This window comes from Euleptes europaea, chromosome 12 (assembly GCF_029931775.1).
Source record: "Euleptes europaea isolate rEulEur1 chromosome 12, rEulEur1.hap1, whole genome shotgun sequence".
Lineage (NCBI taxonomy): Eukaryota > Metazoa > Chordata > Lepidosauria > Squamata > Sphaerodactylidae > Euleptes > Euleptes europaea.
The window spans coordinates 6,413,112-6,440,092 of NC_079323.1; the positions used below are offsets into that span (position 1 = coordinate 6,413,112).

The 26,981-nt window shown below is 47.0% G+C and overlaps 1 protein-coding gene across 1 annotated transcript in view; it reads right to left on the reverse strand.

The window, feature by feature from the left end:
- TENM4 (teneurin transmembrane protein 4) overlaps nucleotides 1-26,981 on the reverse strand; it is a 450,745-nt gene that overhangs the window by 257,497 nt on the left and 166,267 nt on the right. Inside the window, exon 5 of the mRNA XM_056858091.1 lies at nucleotides 18,820-19,032. Coding sequence (XP_056714069.1) covers nucleotides 18,820-19,032 — 213 coding nt within the window. The remainder of the gene's footprint in view (nucleotides 1-18,819; nucleotides 19,033-26,981) is intronic.

Sequence of the window (26,981 nt, forward strand, 5' to 3'; positions counted from 1 at the left end):
CCTTGGGTCAGCAGAAGGCTCAAACTCTGGAGGAGAGAGCCGTTTCAACCCTCCGTTCCTCCTTCCTCTTTCCTCCAGCATCCTGATTCCTCATCCTTTAAAGGACCACGATTTGACTTTATGGATGGATCCTTTTAATCCTTTGAGTCATCGAATCATAGAATCGTAGAATCACAGAGTTGGAAGGGACCTCCAGGGTCATCTAGTCCAACCCCCTGCACAATGCAGGAATTTCACAACTACCTCCCACACCCCCCCCGAGCGACCCCTACTCCATGCCCAGAAGATGGCCAGGATGCCCTCCCTCTCAAGATCTGCCTAAGGTCATAGAATCAGTGTTGCTGACTGAATCAGCACTGAATCAGACCCTTGGTCCATCAAAGTCAGTATTGTCTACTAAGACCGGCAGCAGCTCTCCAGGGTCTCAGGCAGAGGTCTTTCACATCACCTACTTGCCTAGTCCCTTTAACTGGAGATGCCGGGAACTGAACCTGGACCTTCTGCATGCCAAGCAGATACTCTACCACTGAGCCACAGCCTCTCCCCTCTCCAGATCAGAGTCCACCGCTCCAAACCACCGCTCTTAACCACTACACTATGCTGGCTCCTGGGACAGAAGCTAATGGTTAAGTCTTGCTTGACACTGAACCAAAACCAAAAAATGGTAAGGGGTAGGGAACGGGGGCGGATATATTCTGAGCTGCCTGGAAGAGTTGCCAAGCCTTTTCCTGAATGTCTGAGAAGTGGAAGCATGGGTGTCTTGGAGAATTCCTTGCACGGGGCGAGGACGGACAACTTCTGAGAGCTCACATGCGAATCAGATAGCGCCCTTCCTCGGTATATTGTTAAAAGCTGCCTTTTATTAAATGAGAAACTTTAATGAGAAACTGTGACTTGAATGTGCTTTGTTTCACTGGCAGACAATACATGCTTTAAAGTGCATATAAAACATTCCTTATGGAAAGCAGACTAAATTTAAACCACAGCCCGTATGGATTTTCTCTCCACTGTTCAGTGAAAGCTGAAACCACACACAAACACCCATTTACAAAATAGAAAGAATATGTTAGAAACCACAGCAACAAGGAAATAACAGGATGCTAGTTCCTCCCAACTCATGGATAGGGTTGCCAGGTCCCTCTATGCCACCGGCGGGAGATTTTTGGGGCAAAGCCTGAGGAGGGCGGGGTTTTGGGGAGGGACTTCAATGCCCTAGAGTTCAATTGCCAAAGCGGCCGTTTTTCTCCAGGTGATCTGATCTCCATCGGCTAGAGATCAGTTGAATTAGCAGGAGATCTCCTGCTACTACCTGGCAGTTTGGCAACCAAAGTAAACACCTCCGTATTATTACCATAGGTAAGGAATGCAGTACTGGAAAAGCTAATGCTGTAAATCAATCACAAACTTATACAAACAAGGTGTATTAAGTGCAGTGGATAACATACAACATATATCTGTATACAATCACATATCTTATAGTCCTAAACTGGTACAAATCTCAAAATTCTACTAAGAGCAATCTTCAAAGCAGAACAGCAAAAATGGAGTATAAAGTCCCAAAAGGGTACTAAGGTCCACAATGTGAGGGTGTGGAGATCTTCTTTTCCTGCTGCCTTCAACTTTTCCTAGCATGATTGTCTTTTCCAGTGACTCTTGACTTTTCATAACATGACCAAAGTACGACAGCCTCAGTTTAGTCATTTTAGCTTCTAGGGTCAGTTCAGGCTTGATTTGATGTATAACCCACTGATTGGGGGTGGGGGGCAGTCCACAGTATCCGTAACACTTTCCCCCAACACCACATTTCAAAGAAATCTACTTTCTTCCTATCACCTCAAGGATCCTTGAGGGAGCTTCAAAGGTTGAGCTAGAGACTATAAACTATAACAAAATAATTATATTTATTACAAGGTGCACACTACAACATAGTTAAAAAACACAGGGCCTGTATTGCAGGCTACATATAAAATTATCAGTTACAAAATTCTTATTCACAATTGAATATGAATCCAGGAGTTAAATGAAGCAAAGCTCTTGGCCTATTCTCAGAAATGTTGGCATCAACTCCCCTGTGCTTATATTTAGGTTATAGAAAACTCCCCTGTGCTTATATTTAGGTTATAGAATGAGAGTCAGCACAGGTGAGTTAATATCTTCAGGCTCCATCTATCAAGGGCTAAATGGAACCGCCATGAAGTGAGGCACTCTATCTTTTAATACCAGGTGCTATGCAAAGACAACAAGCGCCCAGAGGCATTTGACTGTTGGAAACAGAAGACTGGGTTTGAAGGACTTTGGCCTGATCAAGCAGTGCCATCCTTACGTTCTTATGCAAACAGCAACCGCACGAACTGCGATTGTGCCAAATGGGTCACATCATTCTCTAAAACCAAATTTCCTCCACCGCATTTGAGCTGCACGCTAACAGGCAAGGCATACTGAAAAAAACACAACTATGCTTCCCCCCCCCCCCCGCCCTGCTCATTTTGCCTATTTCATGCGATGGAGCAAAATACATGTTCAAATACGTATTTGGGGTAACGACGATATGACTGTGGGGTTCCTGGTAAGCCAAGCACATAGAAAATGTCATCCTGAATAGCAGAGCAAATTTCTTATTCAAATATATTTCAGGAGAGTAGCCGTGTTGTTCTGCAGTAGGAGAGCTTAGATTCAAGTCCAGTAGCTCCTTAGAGATCAGCAAGGTTTCCGGGGTATAAGCTTTCAAGAATCTAAGCTACCTACATCAGATACAAGTAGGAATCGGGTTACCTATCTGCCGAAGGGAGCTTCGACTCTCGAAGGGTTATGCCCCAGAAATCTCGTTGGTCTCCGAGGTGCTACTGGACTCGAATCCAGTTCTTATTAAAACAGACATCCAAATGTGTATTTGGGGGCAAAAACCCTACCTCTCCCTCCAAAACAGAAGGAAAGGAATGCCTATGCACAGAATAATTGGGGGGAAACACTGCGGTGGAAAGGGGATTGGGAGAAATGTAAGGTAAGGTAAAGGTCCCCTGGGCAAGCACCGGGTCATTCCTGACCCATGGGGTGACGTCACATCCCGACGTTTCCAAGGCAGACTTTGTTTACGGGGTGGTTTGCCATCGCCTTCCCCAGTCATCTACACTTTACCCCCAGCAAGCTGGATACTCATTTGACCGACCTCGGAAGGATGGAAGGCTGAGTCAACCTTGAGCCGGCTACCTGAAACCGACTTCCGTCGGGATCGAACTCAGGTCGTGAGCAGAGCTTTTGACTGCAGTACTGCAGCTTAACACTCTGCGCCACGGGGCTCTTGGGAGAAATGCACTCATACCTAATTCCACCTAGAAACCAACTGCCTTCCACTTGAAACTGACACGGCAAAAAATCCCTTTTTACTTCTTTAATCGGCAGCTGCAATAAGAGCTGGCCCTAATAGCTGAGAACCGGCTTAACGTCCCCCGCCCCGTTATACACACACTCCTTCCTCTGAAACCCTCCCTGTTTGCACCCTGTGACCTCTGAACGCCAAGAGCCTTGGTTTAAAGGGTTAATCCCCTCCCGAGACCTTGTTTTTATCCAGATTATAATGTGGGTGACATGAAGACAGGTTGGCCCATGCTATGCTCATTTGAGAGGTATGGGGTGTCTCAGAAGATGCTTTGGCCCACTGAATGCACTCTTGTAAGTGGCATTCTTTGAATACTGCATCCAGCTGCAACCCCCCCCCCCCTTCTAGCCCTGATCTGGGGAAGTCCCTGCAGTTTCCAACAGAGGATTACCATTTTAGGCATCTCTGTGCGTTAAGACCCGGCAGGGTTCAAAACTCCGGGTCTTCAGACCCCAGAGCCTCGAAGGATCGAAATGCTTTGTGAAATGGCCTCTAGGCTTAGGAGGAGAAATGGAAAGCCAAACTGTGAAGTGTCCCTTCATTAGGGGACGGGCCGAGGCTCAGTGGTAGAGCCTCTGCTCGGCATGCAGAAGGTCCCAGGCTCAATCCTCGGCATCTCCAGTTAAAGGGACTGGGCAAGCAGGTGATGTGAAAGACCTCCGCCTGAGACCCTGGAGAGCCGCTGCCGGTCTGAGTAGACAATACTGACTTTGATGGACCAAGAGTTGGATTCAGTACAAGGCAGCTTCATGTGTTCATGTGAAGCTTGCTGGGGTGACTTTGGGCTAGTCACACCATCCCGACCTAAGCTACCTCACAGGGCTGTTGTGAGGGGGAAATGGAGGAAAGGAATATGACGAAAGCTGCTTTGTATTCCCACTGGGGAGGAAGACGGGGGTATAAATGAAGCTGATAGAGATCAGTTCACCTGGAGAAAATGGCCAGACCCTGCCCTCCTCAGGCGCTGCCCCCAAAACCACCCCAAGTTTGAATCCCCATGTTGCCAGGGAAGGTTGCTGGGTGACCCTGGGCCAGCCACAGCCTCTCGGCCTAACCTACCTCACAGGGTTGTTGTGAGGATGAAATGGAGGAGAGGAGAATGGTGTAAGCCTCGCTGGGTCCTTATTGGAGAGAAGAGTGGGGTATAAATGAAGTAAAAGGGGTGGGGGAACCCTCTGCAGTGCTGGACCTTCCCTGGTTTTCCTCAACTACCGACCTTGGTTCCTCAGCCCCCTCCCCACCCAGGACTCAGATTCACTGAAGGGGGTCAATATAGCTACCTAGAGGAAGAGGCCAAGGGGGGCAAAATTCTGGGGGTCCCTAATTGCCCTGGGAACCCATGGAGTTGGGCAAATAAACAGGGGATTTATTTCCATATGACCCCTAAAGGGGGGCAGACAGAATCTTTGCCTAGGGGCCCTTGCCTCTTAGCAAGAGGGTTGCTGACAGGCCTGGAGAAGACCTAGGTTCAAATCCCAACTCTGCCAAAGAAGCTTGCTGGCTGACCTCGGGCTAGCCCGCACACTCAGCCTACCCTACCTTGCAAGGTTGTTACGAGGATAAAACAGAAGACAGGAGAATGACATAAGTTCTTATGTTCTTATATGTAAGTTGCTTTGGAGTCCCCAGTGAGGACACAGGGGGTATTTAAGTGAATTAATTGGGGATTAATGAGTGGAAACGGGCAGTTGAAGCATTTCACGGCAGACACCTGGTAAATCACACCCCGTTAAGCCTCTATTAAAGGATTGCGGTGGTTTTTTTCCCCTCCAGGCCTGTTGGCAATCCAGGTTCAAACTGGGCTAGTCCAGGTTCGACTGGGCTAGTCACACGCTCTCAGTCCCACCTCCCTCACAGGGTGTCTGTTGTGGGGAGGGGAAGGGAAGGTGATTGTAAGTTTGATTCTGCCTTAAGTGGTAGAGAAAGTCGGCATATTAAAAACCAACTGTTCTTCATCTCCTTCTCCTTCTCCATCTATCCTACTTAGCAGCCCTAGGCATGCCTCCTGTTTTCAAACTCCTTTTGAAAAGAGCACACACCAGCTCGCTTTGGGGGAGAAAAAAACCACAGGACTCATCTTGTTAAAAGAATGCCCCATTGTGTCTTCCCGCAAGGGCTCCTATCCCTACAATTCAACCAAGAGCACATTTGCAATTTACATGGAGATTTGCAGTGGCCGCACTTTCTCCCTGGGCGTTAGTTACTTTGGATGGGTTCCTGGCTTTAAGCAGAGTTTACACAGCTGCGGAAGGAAAATCTAGCCGGGATCAATTAAAGAAAAAAAAAGTACAACACAAATCTCATGCAAAAATAATAATAATAATCTCAGCTGTAGTCCTGCCTGCTGCTGAAACACACACGGACAGAGAGCGTGAGTTCACTAAAACTGTATTAAGAGTAGGCCCAACCAAAATAAGCTTTAGCTCATTTTCACCATTTAGAGAGCAGAAAGCCCACCTTTTGTCATCTCAAGTCTGAGCCGCCTTTAAGCCTTTGTAGAAACACAACATTTAAGGAAAGCAAGCAATTAAATCCATTTAGAAAGGTCAGGAGAGGCTTCGGGGGGGGGGGGGGGCATTTGTCCCCAGTAGCCAGGATGCACTTGTGCAGATGTCCTCCTGACACATTGGAGGATCATTAGGGTTGCCAACCTCCAGGTATTAGCTGGAGATCTCCTGCTATTACAGCTGATCTCCAGCCGATAGAGATCAGTTCCCCTGGAGAAAAGGGCCACTTCGGCCATTGGACTCTATGGCATTGAAGTCCCTCTCCTCACCAAACCCCACCCTCTGCAGGCTCCGCCCCAAATCCTCCCACCGGTGGTGAAGAGGGACCTGGCAACCCTAAGGATCATCCCAACTCACCTTCAGAAAAAGGCTGTTTCATTCGGGTGGCCATGTTGGTCTCAAGTAGAAAAGAAGAAGAAGAAGAAGAAGAAGAAGAAGAAGAAGAAGAAGAAGAAGAAGAAAAGAAGAAGAAGAAGAAGAGTTGGTTTTTATATGCCGACTTTCTCCACTACTTAAGGCAGAATCAAACCGGCTTACAATCACCCTCCCTTCCCCACCCCACAACAGACACCCTGTGAGGTAGGCGGGGCTGAGGAAGCTGTGACTAGTCCATGGTCACCCAGCTGGCTTCGTGTGTAGGAGTGGGGAAACAAACCCAGTTCCCCAGATTAGCCTCCGCCACTCATGTGGAGGGAGTGGGGAATCAAACCCGGTTCTACAGATCAGACTCCACCGCTCCAAATCACCACTCTTAACCACTACACCACGCTGGCTCTTGAAGCTTAACTTCAGTAATGCCGAGTCCAGATCCTTTGTGCCGTGGTGGCAGCTGCTGCTGAAGCAACATTAAAAAAAATCTGTGTAGCCAATCAAGTCTCCAATAGTCAATCAGAAGCCCTACCTGGCCCCACCCACTTCCTCAAAACACTTGGGGGAGCACCAGAAAAGTTGGTGGTGGGCACCATGGTAGCCATGGGCACCTCCTTGGGAACTAGGGTTGCCAACCTCCAGCTTATTGGTAAGCTGACACCTATGGCTTTTTCCTTATTCAGATTGTAAGTATTGGGCTCCCTTTGCAATTGCTGGGTTCCTTACGTAATATTTTTTCTTTTAGTGGTCTTTGTACCTGTGGAAAATATTGCCTTAAAACAAATGTACAACTGATGAAGCAAAGTTTGCAAAACGTGCACAGACTCCGGAAGTGGCGTTTTGTTGTTCATTATATTTGATTTCGCTTGGACTTCTACGGCTGAATCATCGGAGTCCTGGGATTTATTGTTACTTTCTTGGAAGGACTAAAGGGCAGCCTTTGCTGCCAGGAAATCCTATGGTGGAAATAACCGGGTTTTTGGACTCTTCCTTTACACATTAGGCTGTTTTAGACTTAGTAGTCTGATATTAAGCCTTATTTCTGTTATAATTTTATTTGAAATTATGTCCCTCTGCATAAGTGTATGTTTATTCTAAAGTGTGGTGAATTTATTCTAGAGTGTGGTAAATTTGAACTGTATTAATTAAGTGAGCTGTGGTGCTGTTTATTTCCTTCAACCTCCAGGTACTAGTTGGAGATCTCCTGCTATTACAACTGATCTCCTGCCGATAGAGATCGGTTCACCTGGAGAAAACGGCCGCTTTGGCAACTGGACTCTACGGTACTGAAGCCCCTCCCCTCCCCCAAACCCCGCCCTCCTCAGGCTCCGCCCCCCAAATCTCCAAGTATTTCCCAACCCGGAGCTGGCAACCCTATTGGGAACCCCTGGACTCTAGTGGAAATAGGGTTGCCAGAGATCTGGATGGGACCAGTAGGTGTCTCTCCTTATCAAAGAAGGAAAGTCAGCAATCATCAGAGAGGCATACGTCTCTCCAGACTTGCCCACTCCACTCAGGACATATTTATTACCGACCTGCGGGATTTCTGTTTTGGGCAAGAAAAAGGCCTCAGAGGGGAGGCAGAATCCTCTACTAAAGCTTCAAGGGAGAGGCAGGTGGATACTAGACAGCTGCAGGGACCTGAAGTCTCACCGATGCATCAATAATACATCAAGCTGTGTCAAGGCCGAACAATGCACCTCCCACCCGTTAGTTAATTAGCAGAAGCAGAAATTAAAGGCTTTAATCTCTCCCTTACTCTCATACAAACCCTCTCTTATAAAAGATTACCCCCCCCCAAACAGGAAGCTATGTATACAGTTTTAACACGTTCACAAAATAATACTGCACGAAATAAATATATTACTCCTCGGATAAAAACGGTTAATGACGCTTCCTGAGAAGCGGATGCTGCATTATCTGTTGTCAAGTAGATCAGTGAATTGCATGAGAGATGTGGCAACTTTTCTCTTTATAGTGTCAAGAAAAAAATTAATTTTCATTCTCCCCACCCCCTTTTTTAAAAGTGTGAAATGGTAAGGGAATACCCAATGGCTGGTAAATCTAGGGAAAGGAAAGGAAATTTCTGGGGGGGGGGAAACAGAAATCTAAAACATATCCCTCAAGATGAGTCCAATTAGATGCAATAGTCTTCCAGGTGATTCTGTTCACTTCTGAGGAGGCAAATTCCTCCTGGTGATTTTACTGGCCCAGTGTTATGGAAGCTACAGGAATCAGCATCCTCTGCGGGAAATTCTCGATCCTCCAAGCTCTTAACATGGGAAATGTCATTCATTATCATTGCCTTTTCTAATAGCCACCATTGATATGATATAGGGACACTGACAAAGTGAGAATCCCATAGCATGTACTAAAAGGTAGTACATAATTGTGGAGGGTTGAAAACTTGTCATAGTTATGCTGATTCTTCAAGGAAAACCACTTACCTATCGTCCTGCATTCTTATTTTTTATTTAAACTAACTGCATTTTTTAAAATCCTGCCTGGCCTTCCAAAGAGCCCAGTTCAGAGAGACAGACATGGGTCTCCTTTCTGATATTTTATCCTAACAACAATCTTGTGAAGTATGTTAAGCTGCCAAATCTTGCCTGGGCCAAGATTTGCCAGGTCCCTCTTCACCACCGGCTGGAGGTTTTTTTGGGTGAAGCCTGAGGAGGGCAGGGTTTGGGGAGGGGAGGGACTTCAATGCCATAGAGTCCAATGGCCGAAGTGTCCCTTTTCTCCAGGGGAACTGACCTCTATCGGCTGGAGATCAGTTGGAACAGCAGGAGATCTCCAGCCACCACCTGGAGGTTGTAAGAACCAAACAGGGTAGGCTCGAAATATCAATCTAACAACAACATTATTATTCAAAGTTAAGCAATACAATTACATACAAATGCAACAAATACTATACAAATGTGCTACTCAATAACAAAGTTCAAAGTTCAATAAATACAACAAAAGGTGAACGTCATGGTCATGCGGCTATAAGAAGACGGCACAGGCCATGACGTTCACCTTTGGACTTTATACCTGATCATCTTCCAATTTGTTGGATTTGCTCTGCGTCCACCTTCGGAGATAGCCATTGGGCTTTTGTTGTATTTATTGAACTTTGTTATTGAGTAGCACATTTGTATAGTATTTGTTGCATTTGTATGTGATTGTATTGCTTAACTTTGAATAATAATGTTGTTGTTAGATTGATATTTCGAGCCTACCCTGTTTGGTTCTTACGACTATCTTATATTAACAGTGGTGTTGAGTTTTTCTTGTAGTACCACCTGGAGGTTGGCAAACTTCAGTATAGGATCACAAGAAAACTGTATCACGCTTCATTCAACAATTACTTCTTTCCACTATTTATGTTCAAACCGAAATTATCACAATAATTCTATATCATACTATATGCACATCATAAAGGAGCCAATCTAATTACATATACAAACGAACATATTTTCCTCTAACATTCCTATATATTCCTAAGGAAGTCCAAAAGTAGTCTTCATCCTTGTGTTACAGTCGTCCACAAATCAAATCAATTTCCCCCATTGGGTTGTAGTTTCCACATATCAATATAATGCATTATATTGATACTACCTTGTCTTGTGAAATATCGCTGTGAAATCTACAAGAACTTTTGTGCTACAGTATCCAGCGAACAACGCTGTGGAAACTATAACCCAACCGGGGGGGTGGGGGATTGATTTGTGAATGACTGGAGGCCATCCCCAATCCTCTCTTGCCTTGAAAACCCTAAGGGCTCAACAAACGTCAGCTGTGACTTGACGGCAAATGCGCACACACAAAAGCTGCAGTATAGACCATCAGACCACACTATTCTTTGCCACACCCCTGAAAGGTAGGCCGGGTACACTACCTGCGCATCGATGAGAAAATCCTGCCTTGCCACTAAGATTCCCTAGCACGACTCCCTGCTCAAGGAGCAAGCTCAAGTCCACAAAAGCTTTTACTTGAATTCCTTTTTTTTAAAAGTTAGTTTTTAAGCTTCTGTTTATTCTTCCTAGCAAGTCTGCAGCCGAGGCCGGTTTTCAAACCGCAGACGGAGCGGTACTCAACAGGACCCAGAGCTTCTCTCTTTCCAACAGCCCTCTCCTGGTTTTCTTTCTTTTTTTCTTTTTGTAATGTGTTCCGAGGAAACAGCAACAACACAAAAAAAGATCCCGACTGTGAAATGTCAAAAGGTCAACCACATGGCTGGAAACCCAACTGTACAGGCAAATGCCGGCAGGAGGCGGGTGTGTGTGTGTGTGTGTGTGTGTGTATGTATGGCTGTGGGTGGGTATGAATTTTAAGCAGTTCTCCTAATTGACACAACGCCGGACCCCTCTGCCTTTTTTTCTCTCTGTATGGGAGCAGCTCAAAAGCCAATAACCTCCTCTGCTTGAAAAGCCCACCAAGATGCCGGAAAATACTTGATTTTTATCGCCCCGAAGGGAAATAATCGTGACAAAAAGGGGAGGAGGGAAGGAGGCGCCTGCAACGAATGCGCCGTTTATTTTGAAACTTTACCAGAAAGATTTTAATCCAGTACACGAACTCTTGAGACGATTGCCAACCTCCACGTGCTAGCTGGAGATCTCCTGCTACTACAACTGATCTCCAGCCAATAGAGGTCAGTTCATCTGGAGAAAATGGCTGCTTTGGCAATTGGACTCTATAGCATTGAAGTCCTTCCCCTCCCCAAACCCCGCCCTCCTCAGGCTCCGCCCCAAAAATCTCCAGGTATTTCCCAGCCCGGAGCTGGCAACCCTAACTCTTGAGGTATGTGGACAGACCCAGAATCCTGTGCTGTTTGACATGGATTCTCTTGGTAGCTATGAGGATATTGGAGCCTTTGGCGGTGGCAAAATTTTCGGCTGCACTGGTTGCAACACGAAGGCTGAATTTTCTGAGTCGGCCAAAGACCCTGTGGGTCGAAACTGAGCACCCTCTGTCCTGTTTTAAATCATTTAAACTGTGAATTGTTCGATTTTAATTGATATGATTTGAATGTTGATTGTATTTTATGCATTTTTACGATGTGTGAGCCCGCCTTGACCAGGGAAGAAGGAGGAGTAGTAGTAGTAGTTAGTTTTTATATGTCAACTTTCTCTACCACTTAAGGAAGAATCAACTCGGCTTACAATCACCCTCCCTTCCCCTCCCCACAACAAACACCCTGTGAGGTAGGTGAGGCTGAGACAGCTGTGACTAGCTCAAGGTCACCCAGCTGGCTTCATGTGTAGGAGCGGGAAAACCAACCAGGTTCACCAAATTAGTTTCCGCTGCTCTCGTGGAGGAGCAGGGAATCAAACCCGGTTCTCTAGATCAGAATCCACTGCTCCAAACCACTGCCTCTTAACCATTACACCACGCTGGATAGAGGGCGGGATACAAATCGAACAAATAAATAGAGGGTGTTATCAGTGGGATTTATATTGTCTAAGACCATTGGGTCATGGATAATTTGAAATAAAGAAAGATTTTGGTGCCCTCTACATGGTGACCCTATATCACAGGATCAGATGAACAGAGTTTGTAAACAAGACCTGAGCTCAGTCAATGTGTACAACTCTGGAAAAGCTGAGAGCAACAACAACTTTTTGCAATAAATGGAGTGCCTTTTTCTTGTCTTTTATTAAGAACACTACAGTCTGTCTTGTCCTCAATCACTCCTGACCGAAGCTAAGCTTAAACGACTGTAACAAGGAGGGATGTACAGTCTTCCCAGATGAAGGGTTCTGGGGAACCAAAAGCTTGCACCCTACATTGCATGATTTTGTTTGGTCTTAATAAAAGGGATTAACAGCCTAATAGCCCAGCCTAACTCGAGCTTGTAAGAACTTGGAAGCTAAGCAGGGCTGACCATGATTAGTATTTGGAGGGGAGACCGCCAAGGAAGTCTAAGGGTCACCATGAATCAGTTGTGACTTGACGGGACACAATTATTATTATATTAATAAAAGGTATTACATGGCTTTTTTGGGGGGAGGATTTAGCTGTGGGCCCACCTGGCTACCTGGAGTCTCTGTCTATTCTCCCCTTTTGTATTCCCACTTTCACCTTCCTCTCTCCCTTATGTTCAAATTTTAGACTGTGCTTGTAAGCTCCTTGGGCAGAGATCTACAATTTTGTACTCTGTAGAACATGATGGCGCTACATTAGGGTTGACAGCCTCCAGATGATGGCTGGAGATCTCCCAATATTACAACTCATCTCCAGGCGATAGAAATCAGTTCATCTGGAGAAAATGGCCACTTAGAAAGGTGGACTCTATGGCATTATACCCCATGGAAGTCCCTCCCCTCCCCAAACCCCATCCTCCTCAGGCTCCACCCCCAAAATCTCCAGGTATTTCCCTACACTACATTAACAAGTTTAGACATATTGCTAAAATTCGACACTTTTTTGTGGCTTAAATCATCTCTCACCCAAATGCTAAAATTGTTGCGCCTGAATTGTTTGCGTGTTTCACAAAAAGGTAAAAAGGTTTAGAAACATAACCAAAAAAAGAAATATTACCAGAAAGACAGCAGAAAATGTTACATTAAGGTAAAACCCAGTGAAATCAACAACCCTCAGCCCCCAATCACGTGTCATCGGATATAGAGCAGTTTTTGAGCTATAGCAAATAATTTGCAACTTGATTTTCCTGTGTGGACAAGACAGTCCGGTTGCAAATTTATATCCTGCATTTCTTCCACTGTACAGCACTCTTAAAAACAACCGAGCAAAACAGCCAAACAAAAAAACCCCTCCTTAATCTAAAAACCAGAGGAAAACAATACAGATAGAAAGGCAAAAAGCAAAAAGCAAAAAGGAACAGCTCAGCTAACCTTCGCTTAAGGAGCACTAAAAGCATGCTTTAGGCAGCTCTGAGCATCTTACCAGGGTTAGGGCCCCCCTCACATCCTCAGGGAAACGGTTCCACAGAACAGGAGAAAGTGTGAGCAGAAATTATTTTTACTGCCCTGAGTGGACAAAGGGATAACCCTTCGTCTGGTCTGAGGATTAGAGCTGCCATACAGATCTAACAGGTGAAAAGATCCGGCAGCTAGGAGGCTCACGTTAAAAGATCAACACCGGCACTTGGAATTAAATGCGGCAGCCAACTGGCAATCAACATTACCCATCTTAAATTTGGAGTACTATGTGCACAACACTTAACCCCTGTCAACAACCTTCCTTGGCGTATCTCGTGCCCTCTGAGGCATCTGTGTCATCTCCAAGGGATTAGTGTGGTTAGGTCAGCTGGCTCTAAAGACTTCCCTGCCGTGTGAAGTTGCCAAACGGGCACCGCTGCCGGCATGGAGTAGTGGTTAAGAGCGGTGGTTTGGAGTGCTGGACTGTAATCTGGAGAGCCAGGCTTGATTCCCCACTCCTCCACAGGAGCGGCGGACGCTAATCTGGCGAACTGGATTTGTTTCCCCAGTCCTACACGCGAAGCCAGCTGGGTGACCTTGGGCTAGTCACAGCTCTCTCAGCCCCACCGACCTCACAGGGTGTCTGTTGTGGGGAGGTGAGGGGGAGGTGAGTGTAATCCAGTTTGAGTCTCCCTTAAGTGGTAGAGAAAGCCGGCATATAAAAACCCACTCTTCTTCTTCTTCTTTCTGCAGAAGATCTGGACCTGACAAAACTCCCGCCCTGCCTGCTAGTGATAACGCTGTGTTGTCTAAAGTCAGCAGCGGAGCGCCGTCCATAAACTCAGTTTTCCCAATCATCCCTTCTGCCCTTTCCCAAGAGTCCCCTCTGCCATACGATGGTTCAGCTTCAGCATGTGACATGCCCAAAGCTGGAAAGAAAGAGGCGGAGGGACCCTTGGGGATGCCCTGATTACACCCTCATTGCGACAAAGTGATTCCATCATTACAAGTGGGTACTTTAAGGCAAATGTTTAGGACTGGGAAGCACGAAAGTCAAACATTTTCAGGGCCCCCAAACACCAAATACACAGAAACATGAGTGTTTTCCAGCAAGGAATCCCCCTTTTGCCTTTTCGGTATCTGCCTCGGGGAGTCTGGCAAGGATCCTTCACACCTTCCTCTAACACTCACCTTTCCCGGGAGATGAGAGACGCCAGGAGAGGCCCGGGCACTTTCAATAGGTGTTATCTGAGCTGTGTCAGATTATGCTCGAACCCGGGAGGATTTTACCTCCTCTCTGTCAATGCCCCTCGGCCTACTTAGAACTCATTGTGCCGAGGATGTGAATCTGGTGGAATGAACCAATTCCCCTTTGTGACGAGGAGATTTTACAGCCGCTTTGTCAATAGAGCACTTTGTGGATTGATGCTGCTGGCACCTTGGGTCAAAGAAAGGCTGGAAATCCTCCCATTTATTTATTTATTTATTTATTTATCTACTTCATTTAAACCCCACCTTTCTCCCCAACGGGGAGACCCCAAAATGGTTTACGTGGTTCTCCTCTCCTCCATTTTATCCCCACAACAACTGAGCGAGGTAGGCTAGGCTGAGAGCGTGCGACTGGCCCAAGGTCATCCAGCAAGCTTCCAGGGCAGAGTTGGGATTTGAACCCGTGACTCCCAGATAAGAACACAAGAAAGGCCGTGCTGGATCAGACCAAGGCCCATCAAGTCCAGCGGTCTGTTCACACAGGGGCCAAACAGGTGCCTCCAGGATGCCCACAAACAAGATGACTGCAGCAGCACCATCCTGCCTGTGTTCCACAACACCTAATATAATAGGCCTGATCCTGGAGAGAAGAGGTATGCATCATGACTAGTATTCATTTTGACTAGTAGCCTTGGATAGCCCTCTCCTCCATGAACATGTTCACTCCCCTCTTAAAGCCTTTCAAATTGGCAGCCATCACCACATCCTGGGGCAGGGAGTTCCACAATTTAACTGTGCATTGTGTGAAGGAATACTTCCTTTTATCTGTTTTGAATCTCTCACCCTCCAGCTTCAGCAGATGACCCCGCGTTCTAGTATGATGAGAGAGGGAGAAAATATCCTACTGCAACACCCTCACTTTGACATTCTGCTATGTTTAGATTTTTCCCTGAACGCAAGGTGAGAGACCCAGAAGTAGAGATGGGCCAGGCCTCGTTTAGAGTATTCCTGTCCAGTTCTGGGTGTCACATTTTTAGAAGGATGTAAACAAATTAGAACATGTACAGAGGGTAGCAACCAAAATGGTGAGAGGTCTGGAAACAAAGCCTCATAAGGATAGCTTGAAGGAACTGAGTAAGAGAAAACAAAGGAAAGATGCAATTGCTGTTTGCAAAGGGCTGTTATGTAGAAGGTGGAGCAGACGTGTTCTCACTTGCTCCAGAAGGCAGGGCTAGTTTGGTGCAGTGATTGACGTGTTGGACTAGAATCTGGAAGACCCAGGTTTGAATCCCTGCTCTTCCATGGAAGCTCACTGGGGAGGGGCTGCGACTGGAGGAGGGGATGTAGCTCAGTGGTAGCACAACTGCTTGGCGTGCAGAAAGTCCCAGGTTCGATCCCTGGCATCTCCAGTCTAAAGATCTGGCAGTAGGTGATGTGAAAGACCTTTGCCTGAGACCTGGAGAGCAGCTGCCAGTCAGAGTAGGCAGTGCAGATTCTGAAGGACCAAGGGCCTGATTCAGTGTAAAGCAGCTTCGTGTGTTCATGTGGTAAACACTTTTAGGGGATGGGCTGTGGCTCAGCGTGTAGAGCATCTGCTTGGCATGCAGAAGGTCCCAGGTTCGATCCCCGGCATCTCCAGTTAAAGGGACTAGGCGAGTAGGTGATGTAAAAGACCTCCGCCTGAGACCCTGGAGAGCCATGGAGAGAGGTTGTGGCTCAGCTTGTAGAGCATCTGCTTGGCATGCAGAAGGTCCCAGGTTCAATCCCCGGCATCTCCAGTTAAAGGGACTAGGCGAGTAGGTGATGTAAAAGACCTCTGCCTGAGACCCTGGAGAGCCATGGAGAGAGGTTGTGGCTCAGCTTGTAGAGCATCTGCTTGGCATACAGAAGGTCCCAGGTTCAATCCCCGGCATCTCCAGTTAAAAGGACTAGGCGAGTAGTGATGTGAAAGACCTCCGCCTGAGACCCTGGAGAGCTGTTGCCGGTCTGAGTAAACAGCACTAACTTTAATGGGCCAAGGGTCTTATTCAGTGAAAAACTGCTTCATGTGTTCATGTGACCTGGGGCCAGTTCTGAGCTCTAAGCCTGTCCTGCCTCACATGGTTGTTGTGAGGATAAAAGAGGAAAATGATGTAAGCTGCTTTGGAGCTCCCATTAGGGAGAAAGGCAGGGTAGTGAATGAAGTAAGTAAGAAGCTGAGGCCAGGCCAGGGGTCCTGACCCCTTCCTCTGTTATGCCCGTATAATCACCAGAATGTCTACACAGCACTACATTTTTTATCCTGCCTTTCCAAACACAGGGCTCCCTCATCCTCCCAACAGCCCTGCGAGGTAGGTTCGGCTGAGACAGAATGACTCTCCAGTAAGAGCCATGGCTGAGTAGGAATTTGAACTCGGGCCTCCTGTATCCCAGTCCAACACTCTGCCCACTAGAAGCTCTGCTTCCTTCTAGTACAGAGGGTTAGAGGGAAACCCCTCTCTTGGCAAGGAGGATGGCGTGTTTGCTGCCAAGCTCGCTAGAGTCCTGCTATTCTCACGGTTGCACTGTTGTATTCATCTCAGGCCAACCTGTGGTCTAAGTGTAGTGGTTAAGAGCGGTGGTTAGGAGCAGTGGACTCTAATCTGGAGAACAGGGTTCGATTCCCCACTCCTCCACATGAGCGGCGGAGGCTAATCTGGTGAACCGGATTTGTTTCCCCGCTCCTACACATGAAGCCAGCTGGGTGACTTTGGGCTAGTCACAGCTCTCTTACATAGAATTGACAAAAGGATGACGTTTTGGGGGTGGGGGGTGGGGATGCTTTTGCTATACACACATAAATACAAATGTACAACTGGGTTCAGATACAGGGGGAAAGCAGGCTATCTAGCTGAGAGCGGCAGATGAATGAGGGAAATGTATTTTCCTCAATGTGATGCCAGATGCAAATACACTACAAGACCAAAGCATTTTAAAGAGCATCAAAGGTGGATTTCTCATCTTCTTAATGCTCCACGTCCCAGCCAGCCTTCCTCCATGTCCCAGCCTGCTTTCCTATGTCCCCTCCTCTACCCAATGTTTTAGGGTTGCCAACTCCAGGTTAGAAATTCCTGGAGATCTGGGGGGTGGAGCCTGGGGAGGCCAGGGTTTGGAGACGGGAAGGACCTCAGAGCCTGGGGAGGCCAGGGTTTGGAGACGGGAAGGACCTCAGAGCATTATAATGCCATGGAGTCTCCACCTTCCAAAGCAGCCATTTTCTCCAGGGGAACTGATCTCTGTCGTCTGGAGATCAGCTGCAATTCCGGGGATCTCCAGGCCTCACCTGGAGGCTGGCAACCCTGGGGTGAGTGGTTTTGCTGAAGGGCCACGTCCTGACTCAGAGGCTGGCAATCCTGGTCAATCCCAGTTGCCTCCAAGCACCGCAGACCCCTTCATCTCGGTTAAAAAAAAAAGCCTCCAAACTCTCAGGCCACAATGTTAATGAAAAGTCACATCATCTGTCATTACGACACAGAGTCTGTCTGAGCCAAAAGTCACAAAAACCTACAAGCCCTCTTGAAAAAGTTCCTGCAATTTCTGAAGTCAAAAAGACCTTTTCTCTAGACCTGTCAGGTCCCTCTGCCCACAAGTTAAGAAAAAACAGCCATTTCTGAAAAGCACAAACACCTGATTTTCAGGAATGGGTGGGCAAAATAAACACCATACACACACAACACACAACAGCAACAGAAGCTTTATGGTGAATTCCAGGGGCTGCACTAAGAGCATTTTGACAACTTTTCCTGGAGTGAAGCCGACATTCTGGCTTGAAGCTCAGCAACAGTTCCCTGATGCTTCGCCTCCCCACCCTTTTTTTTGCAAGCAGAAATCAGATCAGTGCTGATGGGTTTGCCTTACAGACAGTTCAATAATTGCTAAAGTTAACAAACAAACAAACACACCTAACTGTCGAGAAACAGGAGTCCAAAATTTCAGCGGAAGATACAGAAAGTTCATTGCAAATTTTGGGTGTTGTTGCAAAATTCAAAACAGAACGTACCAGGTAACCTAAGCATGATGCTTATCACGTCCCCCCAAATCGTCTCCCATTGGAAACTACACAACTCTGGAAAATAATCAACAGTGACTTTTAAGAGCCTTTTCTTTTAGCCGCGTGCCATTACTTGCAAAATCCCAAAACAAGATCCCAATCACACCGTTCACAGGTCTGCAGCTGGAAGCCAAACCCGGCAAACAAATAAAAACAAGATGCTTCATGCCACTCCAAAAACCAATCACAAAGGGAGATTCACGACAACGGTGAGTCCATCCTCCCCCCACCGCCCCCAAAGCAAACCCATTTGCAAAAATTCAAAATAGGAAGATGAGATATTCATTCATTCATTCATTCATTCATTCATTCATTCATTTTAAAGAAGCAATTCGACTTTCAGCAAACCCCAGGTGATATGCACAGGAAAACTAGATGCAACTCGGTTAAAAATTAAATTAAACAAGAAAATGGACTCACCATTAGAAGGGAGAGAAAGCGTCCCCGAGCCACGTTTAACTAAGAATGAATTGGGGACAAACTCTTCGTCAGAGTCCGAGTCTTGGCCTGGCTGGGCAGCGCCGTTGCCTAGCAACCGTCTCTGGCTCTCATTGGCCGGCGGTGGGGAAGGGGGAGGGGAGGGGGACTGCTCAACAGGGGTGGAGGAGGCGGATGAGCATGGCAAAGGTGGACCTGCGGACCACAAGACACAAAAGACAAGACAGGAAAAAACAAATGAAATTGGTTGAAATAAAAAAAAAAACCAACCAACAACAATGCACACACACACACGAAGGGGAAAAAATATAGACACGGAGGGCAATGCACGGAGAAGGGTCTTTCCAAAAAACCCAAGAGAACAAGAGACACGGTGCACAAATTCCTCGACAGACACATGTTTGCACAAACAGATACGTGATGCACATTTCGTAGAGGAGAGCCGTAGTTCTCGCTTCACCTTTCCGATCCTGCGGCTTCTCATCCTGCAATTTGAAAGACCGCACGGCGAAAGCCAGACTCAAGTTTCATGCGCGGGCGTTTTTAAAAAAAAGTTCTTTTCTCTCGGAAAGATCGGCTCGAGTGCGGCTTTGCAGCTTGAAGGGAACATTTAAACACACACACAACACAAACCAGCAGTATTGAGGCTGGATTTAATCATACATCGGCGCGGTTTCGAAGCCCAAATGATCCTTTCCTCCGAGGAGAGGAGGGAAGGTTGCGCCAGCGTTGAGGGAACATGATGAAACTGAGAAGTAACAGGGCAGCGGCAGAAGTCAATAGAAGGGGAAAGGCGCACCGACGACGGAGCCACATAAGAGAGCTGTGGTTTGGAAGTTTTCGACACCAGGGCCGAGAAGTGGCATCTTATCGAGGGCAAGGCACTGGCATGTTCCTGGTTCGAGGGGGCACGGTTGCCGCTTGGCAGGAAGATGGGCAAGCCCAGCTGGTTTGCCGGTTTGCTTCAGGGGCACAAAAGCCGTTCGGGGCAAGGGCCACTGCTTCCCGCGCACATAGGTGCCTTTTCATTATCTCAGGGTCCCCTCGTAGGTCCCAGAATATATACACTGTTCAAGACTTTCTATTGCTTGGCTCCATGATCAACCCAAAGGGAGACTGCAATCAAGAAATCAGATGGAGGATGAGACTAGGAAGGGCAGCCATGAAGGAGCTGGAAAAAAAACCCCTGAAGTGTAAGGATTTTGTTTGTTCCTCTTATAGACCTCACTTCAAAAAGGATGTGGACAGAATTAGAATCATAGAGTTGGAAGGGACCACCAGGATAATCTAGTCCAACCCCCCTGCACAACTACCTCCTTCCCCTATACCCCCAGTGACCCATACTCCATGCCCAGAAGATGGCCAAGATGCCCTCTCTCTCATGACCTGCCTAACTGAGTGGGTGCAGAGGAGAGCGACGAGGAGGATCGGGGGCCTGGAGACCAAGCCCTACAAGGAAAGGCTGAGGGAGTTGGGAATGTTTAGCCTGGAGAAGAGGAGGTTGAGGGGGGACGGGATTGCTCTCTTTAAGTATTTGAAGGGCTGTTGCTTAGAGGAGGGCAGGGAGCTTTTCCTGTTGGCAGCAGAAGATAGGACTCGCAATAATGGGTTTAAATAGCAGGCGGAAAGGTACCGGCTGGATATTAGGGGCGGGGGATTTACAGTGTGTTGTTTGACCTAAGGAGGTGGTGAGCTCCCCCTCACTGGCAGTCTTCAAGCAGAGGCTGGATAAGCACTTGTCAGGGATGCTCTAGGCCAGTGGTTCCCAACCTTTTTTTTACCAGGGACCACCACTAGGTTCAAAATAAAAATTCTGAGAATTTGAAAATAAACTTTAATCATAACTGTTAGTTAAACATTAAACTTAGAAGAATATTTGAATATATATATTTTATAATAGAGAACTTTTAATTGAAAATATTAATTTATTATGGGTTTATAACTTTGTTTCGCGGACCTTAATTTAGTTCTCGCGTACCCCTGGGTTGGGAACCAGTGCTCTAGGCTGATCCTGCATTGAGCAGGGGGTGGACTATATGGCCTCTATGGCCCCTTCCAACTCTATGATTCTATGTACGGATGTGTTGCTGGTGACCAAGATCAAGGTAATTCATACCATAGTATTCCTCATTACTGTGTATGGGTGTGAAAGTTGGACAATGAAGAAAGCTGACAGGAAGAAAGTTGATTCCTTTGAAATGAGGTGCTGAAGAAAAATGTTATGGATACCATGGGCCGCCAACAAGACAATGCAATGGGTTCTAGATTAAATCAAGCCTGAAGTGTCTCTAGATGCTAAAATGACTAAACTGGGTTTATCTTTGGTCACATTCAGAGAAGACGAGTCACTTATTGGAAACGACAATAATGCAAGGAAAAGCTGAAGGCAGCAAGAAAAGAAGACGGCCCAACATGAGATGGATTGTTGACTCAATGAAGGAAGCCACGGCCCTCAGTTTGCAAGACCAGAGGAAGGCTGTTCAAAGGCAGGACATTTCGGAGGTCATTAATTCATAGGGTTGAGGCCTTCCCCTGATGCTGCTGGCCCTGGGATTCCCCCCAGTGCACATGTTCGGCTTTTGTGTGTGCGTGTTCATCCTCCTATGGTCTGTGTAAGGTTGCCAGGTCCCTCTTCATCACCTGCAGGAGGCTTTTGGGGCAGAGCCTGAGTAGGGGGCTTGGGGAGGGGCTACAATGCCATAGAGTCCAATAGCCAAAGCAGCCATTTTCTCCAGGTGAACTGATTTCGATCGGCTGGAGATCAGTTGTAATAGCAGATCTCCAGCTAGTACCTGGAGGTTGGCAACCCTAGGTCTGTGGCTTTGAAGAGTTTCCTTGCATCCTGAGAGCATCACACATCTAGGTGGGGCCTGGAGGCCTGGAATTACAATTGATCTCTCGATGACAGAGTTCCTCGGGAGAAAATGGCTGCTTTGGAGGATGGTCTCTATGGCATTGTACCTTGCTGAGGTCCCTCCTCTTGCCAAATCCCGCCCTCCCCCAGGCTCCATATCCCAAAATCTCTGGAAACATCTGAACCTACGCTTGGCAACCTTACACACATCCCAATTTTTGCTTTTTTACAAAAGGTCTGGGAGGGAGAAAGGCAGGCTATCCAAGGACACCTGACATCTATTTTCCTGTTAAGTGTAAAGAAAACAAATGGTTAAGAGGCCTTTGTACCAGACATTGAAAAACAACAGCAGCAAATCTTGACAATATTCCTAACATTTAAAAATAAATAAAACCTACAGTTTAATGTAAGTAAAACCACACAATGGCTGCCCAGGATCTCTTTTAGGTACGTGCAAGGTACTGAAACCACTGAGGAATTTGTGTGAAAAAAGAAAAGGGGGAGAAAAAAAGATTTGCTAAGGTTCAGAGAAGTTGGTTTCCTCCCCTTCTTCATTTCGGCTGCTGGACCGTGTCAGGATGGCCAAGGGTAGCCCCTCCCCAACCTTCCCTCTCTGGTTTATGTCAGTCTTGACTCATACATTGTAAAAACTGCAATCAAACATCTTTTCTTTCTTTCCTTGTTTCCCCCGTCAGCGAGGTTTTGATCACAGCTTGGAGCCGAGACTCCATCTGCGCGGCTGTACGTTTTGGGGGGCGAAACCGAACGCCTGGTGTATACTGCCCGGAGCATTTCAGACTCCCTGGAGGCAAAAATTCTTGCTGGAACTTCATCTGGGCAAGTGGAGAGATTTGAGCTCACTCTGGGGCCTCGTCTTTCACATACAAATAACCCAAGGCGTCCTTAAGCACAGCTGGGATTTTTTTTTTGAGGGGTATTGGTCTGTTACTAGGGTTGCCAACCTCCAGGTACCAGCTGGAGATCTCCTGCTATTACAACTGATCTCCAGCTGATAGAGATCAGTTCCCCTGGATAAAATGGTTGCTTTGGCCGTTGGCCTCTATGGCATTGAAGTCCCTCCCCTCCCCCAAACCCCAAATCTCTATCGGCTGGAGATCAATTGTAATAGCAGGAGATCTCCAGCTAGTGCCTGGAGGTTGGCAACCCTAGTCACGATGTAACGTCACCCCATGGGTCAGCAATGACCCGGTCCTTGCACAGGGGACTACCTTTACCTTTCTAATGCCATTGAATGCACCTTAGAAGCTGCCATTTTTCTCCAGGAGAACTGCTGTCTGTGATCTGGAAATCAGCTGGAATTCTGGGAGAGCTCCAGGCCCCACCTGGAGGTTGGCAACCCTAGGGAGAGGTAGGTGGGTTTGCTAACTAGAAAGAGGAGTTCCAGGGACAGATGCATCTCCCCTGCAGCATGTACTCCGAGCTTCAGTCAAACCAGTTCTGCCATGCGATATGCTCATCCCTCCCTTGTTTTCTCTCCATCTTCTCTGTTGTTGTTTTTTGACCCCTCCTGGTTTCAAGGACTTAAGCATTCCCACCCCAAGTGGAACAAAAACCTGCTGACAAGTACATGCCAAGCTCTTTGGCACCTTGGCCTGAAAAGGACTTGGAGGGAATGCGTGAAAAGACAGGGGGCTGAAAGGCGAGAGGAGCCAGAGGGAGAAGCAGCTGGATGGTGGGGAAAAGGATCCAGGCCTGGAAATGCTCCCTGCAATAAGCCGAGGACGGCAATGAACAGTCCCACAGCCAGCTCTGCAGAATGACAAACTAACAAAGACAAAGGAGAGAGAGAGAGAGAGAGAGAATTCGCTGGCTTTCTATGGGGAGCCAGCATGGCGTAGTGGTTAAGAGCGGTGGGTTGGAGCAGTGGACTCTGATGTGGAGAACCGGGTTTGATTCCCCACTCATCCATAGGAGCGGTGGAGGCTAATCTGGTGAACTGGATTTGTTTCCCCACTCCTACCCATGAAGCTAGCTGGGTGACCTTGGGTGAGTGATGCTCTCTCAGCCCCACCTACCTCACATAGTGTCTGTTGTGGGGAGGGGAAGAGAAAGGTGATTATAAGCCGGTTTGATTCTCCCTTAAGTGGCAGAGAAAGTTGGCATATAAAAACCAACTCTTCTTCTTCTTCTACCTAGGCTGCAATCCAGTGCACATTTGTTTGCGTTGGTGCCATCAAGTCGCTTCTGACTTAGGGCAACCCTATGAATCAATGTTCTCCAAAATGTCCTACTGTTGACAGCCTTGCACAGGCCTTGTGAACTCAAGGCTGTGGCTTCCTTGACGGAAACAATTCATCTCATGTTGGGTCTTCTAGGGAGAGGTCAGGCTTGATTTCATCGGTGTTAAGTGCCTTCAAGTGGCTTCCGACTCAGGGCGACCCTATGAATCAATGTCCTCCAAGATTCTGTATTGTTAACAACCTTGATCAGCTCTTGCTAACTTAGGGCCGTGGCTTGCTTTACAGAATCAATTTATCTCGCTACAAGAAAAGTTTCTTCAGATAAGCGAAGAGCAAACGTTTTTTGGGATACGATCTATAATGAACTAAGGTTGATAATACAACAGAATATACCTAAAACACCGGAAATGATGTTGTTAAGTATAATACCAGACTCTATAGTGACTCAGAGGTCATTTTTGATACACGCCACCACTGCTGCAAGACTGGTTTATGCAATGAAATGGAAAACTTCTGAGATACCAGATAAGACCGTTTGGATAGATAAAATGATGGAACTGTACGAAATGGCAAAATTAACTGCATTAATAAATCAAAAAGAAAATACTGAATTTTTGGAAGAATGGGAGGCATGGACAACATATTATGTAATTGAACTTAAATTGGGAAATATCAAGGGATATGAATTGATCTAATTCAAAATGTTAGGATTGACCGATTTGGTTTAATATAATGAATTAGAACTGAACACAAAGAGAGAAACATGGACATTAAATGGACTGAGGAGGGGAGAGGGGAAGTTAAATATATATACTTGCTTAGAGATAAGATAGAAATCTTTTATATTATGTATTTTGTGAATTGAAAAACAATTAAGATTGTAAATCAATTTGAAAATAAAGATAAAAATTAAAAAAAAGATAAGTGAAGAGCAAACGCAAGGGGGAAAGAGGCCATAGGCCCAGTGTTGGGTGAAAATGGAGGAACTCTGACAGAACACAGAGAGAAAGCAGAAATGCTCGGTGCCTATTTTGCCTCAGTTTTCTCCCTGAAAAAGAGAACAGGCTTATCAAGAGATGATAGTACGCTAGGGTTGCCAACCTCCAGGTACTAGTTGGAGATCTCCTGCTTTTACAACGGATCTCCAGCTGATGGAGATCGGTTCCCCTGGAGAAAATGGCCGCTTCGGCAATTGGACTCTATGGCATTAGTCCCTCCCCTCCCCAAACTCTGACCTTCTCAGCCTCCACCCCAAAACGCCCCCACCAGTTGGGAAGAGAGACCTGGCAACCCTATAGTATGAAAACCACAGCATCCGGGCTGCTGGTTGACATGAACAGAGAGGTACTTGAGAAGCACCTGGCTGCACTGGATGAGTACGAATCCCCCGGGCTAGACAGTATGCGCCCGAGAGGGCTCAAAGATGTCATAGTTCTGCTGTACACTGCATTGGTCAGGCTGCACCCGAAGTACTGTGTGCAGTTCTAGAGGCCACACTTAAAAAAGGATGTGGACAGAATGGAGCGGGTGCAGAGGAGAGCGATGAGGAGGATCAGGAGACCAAGCCCTGCAAGGAAAGGCCGAGAGAGTTGGGAATGTTTGGTCCGGAGTAGGTTGGGGGGGCATGATTGCTCTCTTGAAGTATCTGAAGGGCTGTCACCTAGAGGAGGGCAGGGAGCTGTTCCTGTTGGCAGAAGAGGATAGGACACGCAATAATGGGTTTAAATTGCAAGTGGAGAGGTACCAGCTGGATATCATGATTTATTTATTTTTACAGTAGGAGTTGTTCGACAGTGGAATCAGCTACCTAGGGAGGTGGTGAGCTCCCCCTCACTGGCAGTCTTGAAGCAGCAGCTAGACAAGCACTTGGCAGGGATGCTCCAGGCTGATCCTGCATTGAACAGGGGGTTGAACTAGTTGGCCTCTATGGCCCCTTCCAACTCTACGATCTCATGTTGGGTCTTCCTCTTTTCCTGCTGCCCTCAAATTTTTCTAGCATGATTGTCTTTCCCAGTGACTCTTGTCTTCTCATGATGAGACCAAAGTACAATAGCCTCTGTTGAGTCATTTTAGCTTCCTTGTGCTGTCCTGAAGCAACACTGTTAAATATTTGCATAGACAATCAGATTTCCAGTGGCTAATCAGAAGTCCCACCTAAAAACACTTGGCAGGTGCCAGGTGCCAGGAGAGGTGTTGATGGCCACCATGTTGGGTTCCCTTGCTTCTACAGTGTCGGGCCCATGTCTTTCCTAGCCCTGCTGTTCCATACCCTTTTAACAGGAGTTGCCACTGATTGACCTTCCATATGAAAAGCTTGTGCAGGGCCGCTAACCCACAGCTCTCCCCCTGGGTGCTCTTTTTGTCATCCTTACAACAACCTTGTAGGGTAGGTATCATAGAATCATAGAGTTGGAAGGGACCACCAGTGTCATCTAGTCCAACCCCCTGCACAATGCAAGAACTTCACAACTACCTCCCCAACACACAAACCCAGTGACCCCTACTCCATGCCCAGAAGGTGGCCAAGATTCTCTCCTTCTCATCATCTGCCTAAGGTCATAGAGTCATAGAGCTGGAAGGGACCACCAGGGTCATCTAGTCTAACCCCCTGCACAATGCAAGAAATTCACAACTGCCTCCCCCCCAGACCCCCAGTGACCCCTACTCCATGCCCAGAAGGTGGCCGAGACATCCTCCCTCTCATGATCTGCCTAAAGTCATAGAATCAGCATTGCTGACAGATGGCCATCTAGCCTCTGCTTAAAAACCTTCAAGGAAGGAGAGCTCACCACCTCCCGAGGAAGCCTGTTCCACCGAGGAACCGCTCTAACTGTTGGAAAATTCTTCCTAATGTCTAGACGGAAACTCTTTTGATTTAATTTCAACCCGTTGGTTCTGGTCCGACCTTCTGGGGCAACAGAAAACAACTTGGCACCCTCCTCTCTATGACAGCCCTTCAAGTACTTGATGGTTATCATATCCCCCCTCAGTCTTCTCCTCTTCAGGCTAAACATATCCAGCTCCCAGATAAGTAGCAGTATATACATACTGCAGATGGAAATAGGGGAGGGGGGGCTGAGAAAGAAAGA